The 6000-nt window shown below is 35.9% G+C and overlaps 1 protein-coding gene across 1 annotated transcript in view; it reads right to left on the reverse strand.

The window, feature by feature from the left end:
* Positions 1-4694, reverse strand: part of LOC106910455 (transient receptor potential cation channel subfamily M member 2-like) — a 28151-nt gene extending 23457 nt beyond the window's left edge. The window contains exons 1-5 of the mRNA XM_088001601.1: positions 4573-4694; positions 2892-3016; positions 2388-2456; positions 1329-1417; positions 706-883 (exon numbers count right to left, since the gene is read on the reverse strand). Coding sequence (XP_087857727.1) covers positions 706-883; positions 1329-1417; positions 2388-2456; positions 2892-3016; positions 4573-4642 — 531 coding nt within the window. The 5' untranslated portion in view covers positions 4643-4694. The remainder of the gene's footprint in view (positions 1-705; positions 884-1328; positions 1418-2387; positions 2457-2891; positions 3017-4572) is intronic.
* Between the last annotated feature and the right edge of the window lie 1306 nt (positions 4695-6000).

The raw sequence follows: 6000 nt of genomic DNA on the forward strand, positions 1-6000 counted from the left end.
TACTGTGAAGTACAGTGGTGGCAGCATCATGTGATGGGATAGCATTTTGTTTGCATAAAATCACATGCAATCTAAGTAAAATCCATTACTAATTTTAGTTTTTAGTTAGATTATTTTTTGTGTGAGATAGTAAAGACACCAGTAATCTAACCTACTGAAATTAAAAGTATGCACCAGTTTTTATAGCCTGTTTTGAGAGAGAAGCCTCTTTAATATGTTGTAAGGATTATGATAGGCTGACTTAGTAATAGACTTCAAATGGTTGTTCAAATTTACATCTCTGTTCAAAAGGACATCAAAGTTTCCTGAGTGCTGAAATCTTTAGCCCTATTCAGTGTACATGGTTGTCCTCGCATTTACACAATGAAAAGCTGTGTTTTCTTTCTTATCTATGTTAAGTTGTAGAAACTATTTCATTTAGAATAAAAACACACTGATTTAGTGACTAGTGGATTATTGGGAATAATTTACATGTGAAATAATAGAGGACCAAGAATGGAGGTCTGACAAAACCAACAATTCATTCTTGTTGGGTTTTTGTTTTAACACAGTTCCAGAAAATCCTAAACATTTTCTACTCTCCATATGATATGAGCAATGGTAAAATGATTAGAGCAACTATTGCAGAGATGTGATCTTTAAATCAGTGAATTGCAACATAATAATGTCAATTTGTTCATTTTAAGCTGAGATAGAATAATTTACCTTGCTTTTCTTTTGCCAAAAACTACGAAAATTGATGTCTCCAAAAGCATCTGTTGGGGCATTGCAGACATGTTTTTCTTTGTCCCAGGTTTCCCTGGTGAACTCTCCTGCCTTGATGGCTTTATCAGTGTGTTTAGTCTTCGAGTTTCCACAAAGACACACTTCTTCTTTGTCTTTGCTGTAAAAAACACAAATTGCATGATTGCACATGTTTATGTTGGTGGAAAAGATTCAGATATGTGGGTTATGACTATGATGAGGATGTTATTGCACTGTATCTTGGCATCCTTTATTACCTTTACCTGCCTTTGCATTTCAGACTGCTGGAGAAATAGATTGAAAAAAAATCACTTTTTTTTTCTATAAATGCCCAAGCAGGTAAATTAAGATCTAAAAAGTTAATGAAGCTTGATATTAAAAGTTTGCCAGAACTGAACATTGTTAGAAATTATCAAACATTTTAAACAAAAAGCTAAGTTTAGTTTTTTTTAACAATTCAAAGCAAGACGGTTTGTAAATAAATATTAGCATTTCAGAGCACTGCAGAGACTATACATGAGATTTAACTGCGGTCTCAGCAGTTTCCTCTTACAATAGTGAAACGTGCAGAAACTACACTCAACTGTTTACGTAGTGGCAAATTATCCTTACTGGGATCCCTCTGAAAGAAGCAGCATTCCTTTTTTTTGATCCGTGAGATAATATCATGACGCTGGAAAGAAGGAGAGAGGACGGAGGTTTAGATGGTGCTTTGAGTGACAGAATATGAACTGAATGTGACTGAATCCCATGTCCCTTTAGGCTACAACAACACAAAGATCAGTGGTGATCAGATCAAAGTCAGGCCGCAGGGCAGTCTATGCAGCCTCAGTGCTGGCATACGGTCAACGCTGCATCAGTGCATAAGCATTTCCCGAAATAAAATCCTGAGCAACCAGTTACCGTCAACCAGTTAGTTAAAAGTGAACTTCTATATGCTGCTTAAACTTGGCATCAGTATAACTGAAGACCTCTTGTCTAAGAAAGTATTTTGAACAAGCAGAAAGTCAGAGGGTGCCTAGTTTAACTGGCTGAGTTTAATAGCAGTTATTGATATTTGTCATTTGCTGAGATGTATTTGTGAACAAACCGAGCTCAAATACAAAGATTAAACTCATTGCATCTGACTGTAGCTATGGTAACAACAATCAAACAATACAGATTATTTGCACTTTTACAAAGTAAGCATGCCATTTTAGTCTTAAATTTTAGGCAATTTAAAATCTTTTGATTTATTGTGTTTAGCTCAGGATACTGAATTTGGGAATCATCTGTATCCCCAGTCAGGAGTGCACTCTCGAACTTTGGCAAACTCTTGCAGTCTTTTTCAAAACGCTCACCAAACTGAACCTCTGCAGTGTCCAGCACTTTAATTAACTACCTGTAACAACCCAAACAGTTCAACACAACAACAACAGCACAGTCACTCTTAAGTATATGAAATATGTTCATCACACTGACATAAAACCATAAAAAAAGATTTCTTTTTTTTATGGTTTTTCTTGCTTAAAGAATTTAAATTTTAGCAAGTAAAATTCTCGCTAACTTTACTTCCAAGGACTTAATTCTTTGCAATTAAGTTATTTATACTTTTTTTGGTTTTGTCTCCTGGATAACTTCACCAGCATCAAACGTATAGTTACCTGCTTTTCCTTCTCCTTGTCTATTTGTCTGTTCAGCTCTGCATCAGGCTCTTCTCTCTGTTGCTTTGTCTGATGACACCATGATAAAACAGTTTCAGAAAAACATTATTCTGTGGTTTGTGCTGGAGAGACACAGTTAGCTCCCCACATTAATAGGTGAATCCCCCTGAAATTTTGCATCCGGACTCCTCAGCTCATGTAACTTCAACAATATAAAATCCAGTCTCCATGGCCCTTTTCAATTTGTAACCCATTTCTCTGATTAGCCTCACTGATTAGTGGTTTTCCTATGGCTTCACACCTGTTCAGTCCGAATCCCATGAAATCCCTTCACATTGGGTATGTGCAAATGATTTTTGCATGGCCTGGAATCCTACTGTTGTTTCTCTTTGATTTTATGTCACCAAATATTTATAAGCGATCACTCATTAGTTTTTAGTTTAAAAAAAATGTTAATCAAAGCACAAAGTGTCTATAAACTGAAGATATTACAAATATTCTGACCTGGTCCTTTGCTGCAGTCTTTGTTTCTGACAGATAAGTGATTTCTTGTGAGGTGGAGGCAAAAGAAGGAGTGCTTGGTGGTGTTGCAGAAGGCCCAGGGGTGAGGTTTAAACATCTTGATGTGTCTGAAGATAAAATAAGGAGCAGGATTCAAGAAATAAAGATAAAAAACATTTTAAAAGTGGGCTGCTTTGAAGCTCTGGACTCATCTTGCTTCGTCTTTCTTGCAGCCCTTGCACAGGATCCTCAGGAAATACAGTTTTGTTGACACAAAGCACCCCATGGAAAACTATTACAAAATTCTGACTTTTTCCACAAACAATTACTCATCTTTTGATTTGCAGCTGTTTGTGATTGAGCTTATGCGCACTCTTATGTGTTGTCTATCACCCACAAACAGAAAACGACTCAAGAATTTTCTGAATATTTTGCTAATTTTATTCCCAATTATGACAGTCTTTTAATTTTTGGTGATTCTAATATCCTTGTTTGTTGTCCAACTGACCCACTTGCTTTTAAAGGCTTTTTCTCAATTGACTTAATTAATTTAACACAATCAGAAGTTGAACCAACACATCATCTGGGACATACCCTGGACATCTTGATACATCTAGGCAACTCATGGTCTATCTATCTTACCCTGTGAAGTCTCTTTCAGATCATTTCCCTATTTTATTTAAATTTTCAGCTTCATATTTTATCAGGAAACCTTTGGTTGCAGGTTACCATTGCCGCATTCTTACATCTGCTACTGTTGGACAGTTCACTACTTCTCTTATTGACTCGATTTTAGCCGTCAGCAGCTTTTTCCTCAGAAAAATACCTGACTTGATTGGCTGTCTGCCCAGAGCCCTGCATTTCTGCAGACGGAAATAGTATTACTAGGAAGAGGTGGAGAAGCCAGATTTTTTTCACAGATCATCTTTCTCATACCATACTGTCATGACATTGTGACAGTTTTAACAAATATGTAAAAAACATATTTTTGTAAAAGTTACATAGCCTTAAAAGGTGACAGATCTATGTTGTTATTTACCAGCATAAATGGAGGAGATCACAGGCAGATGGAAGGAGAGTAAATACTGGATATCTCATATACTGTAACTGATATAATTTTATTTTCTTATTCTCTGATCGATTTTATTTTGATTTACATTAACAGTATTTTCTGTAATAGTTGCAGTATTTCAGTTTCCTGCTCCGTTTGAAATATATGGCATGGAATCAATAAAATTTGAATCAAAGCATTTCTGATTCTGGATAAAAATCTTTTGCAAGAAGGGAAAGAATATATCTTTGTAATATCTATTTACAAACCGACACAGCCGATGTACAAAGATAAAAAAAAAAAATAATGTTATGAAAGTGATGTAATAAGCTACAATGACAAGCAATGGTGCACTCTTAGTGCTGTATTTGTTGTCCAATATTTGGTTTTGTTTCTGTTTTGTATGGCTTAAAGTCTTTTGCAAACAAAGTGTGGCACTTTGACACCGTTTAGGCCTGCGTGTTAACTTTAAAAAGGTGGAATGTGGGGTCAACAGCTGCATGCATGAAAGGAATCAAGAAATACTATCTAAGCGACACATCAAATAGCTGTGGCTAGACAGCCTAGATGGAACTACACACTTGTATAATAACTAAGGCAATGGGCAAGTTCATCACTTTAGTTTTACTGTACCTTTGTCACTTTCTTCCTCTTTTTTCTTCTTTCTTCCTTGGGCATTAAGCAGTTTGGGATGTTTTGACATGATGTTCTCTAAAGTCACCTGCCTTACAAAATGCAACTCATACCTGAGAGCAGTGAGGGGACAGGAAGGAGTGTGTGAGGGATGCAGGAAGAAACCAAATGGTAAAAAGAGGGTGGAGCTATGGAATAATTAACATTAAATGCAGTATTTAATATTCTTTGCTATGCAGCTAAATTAGTACAAAGTCTTTCATACTGGGATATTATTTTTCTTTCTTGCCCCTTTTTTTGCTCAGGGTGAGTTAGCGGCATAAGCATCAGTCCAGGGGCCAGAAATAAAAGTAACGTTTGCTGTTTTTATTAAGACTTACAGGTAATAATATAATTTCCTACTATGAAAGTTTCCACACAAATTTAGTAATATTGAAAAGTAAATGATTCAATTGAGTATTTAATATACTAAATTAAATACTAAGCAAAGTATCATAATGATGACACTTTAATTAGCTCCCCCATCCTTCTCTACCATTTGGTTTGTTCCAGCCCAGCACCATCTCTCCCTCTTCACTGTCTTCAGGTATGTGGTACGTTCTGAATGCGACACACCCGAGGACAAGTTGGGTGAGTTTTTCAAGGTAAGTGATTTCAGAAAGCATCATGTCAAAACGTCCCAACTTGTCTGATGCCCAAGGAATAAAAAAAGAGAAAAAAGTTACAGAAACATATAGTAAAACTAATGTGATGAAATTTCCTTTTGCTTTTTTTATATAGCTGTGTAGTGTTAACTTGCTGCAGTAACTAGGCTAACTAGCCAGTCAATCATGAAGCTAACCAGTCTAGCCAGTTTTTCTTCATTGCTTCCTTGCAGCTGTGAACTCCACACTAACATGCAGCCCTAAGCAGTGACACATCAGTGACACATTTAGTGCAAAAGGTTATACATTCAAAATATGAAACAGAAGCAAATACTGGTTTCAAACAACATGCAGCCTATAGTTTGAGCTGTTCCAATCAAGCATTACCAAACAGACAACAAAATATAGTACCCAGTGCACCATTGCTTGTCATTATAGGGTATCCCTTTCAATGCCATTTTTATCTGTCAACATAGGTTATGTCCATTATTCCTTTTGCAAATTGGATCCATAGTCAGAAATCTTTTGAAATGCAAAGTTTAATGATCCCATGGTATTTTTTGAAACATATATCACAGAAAATAGTTTTGCAAAAGAGAGAGCAAACTGTGTCAGATCAATGAGAAATGGTTAATACATTCACAAGGTGTCTTGTGAATGTATTAAAAATGCTGAAAATGCAATGATGAAAACTGACTGGATTCTTTAAGGGGGTCAAAGCAATTAAGAAAAATAGAGAGCTGGCAAAAACAAGTAAACTGTGCAAGATCATTACATAGCAGTA

The sequence above is a fragment of the Poecilia mexicana genome, unplaced genomic scaffold (genome assembly GCF_051168715.1).
Source record: "Poecilia mexicana isolate PSO_F unplaced genomic scaffold, ASM5116871v1 scaffold_2, whole genome shotgun sequence".
NCBI lineage: Eukaryota > Metazoa > Chordata > Actinopteri > Cyprinodontiformes > Poeciliidae > Poecilia > Poecilia mexicana.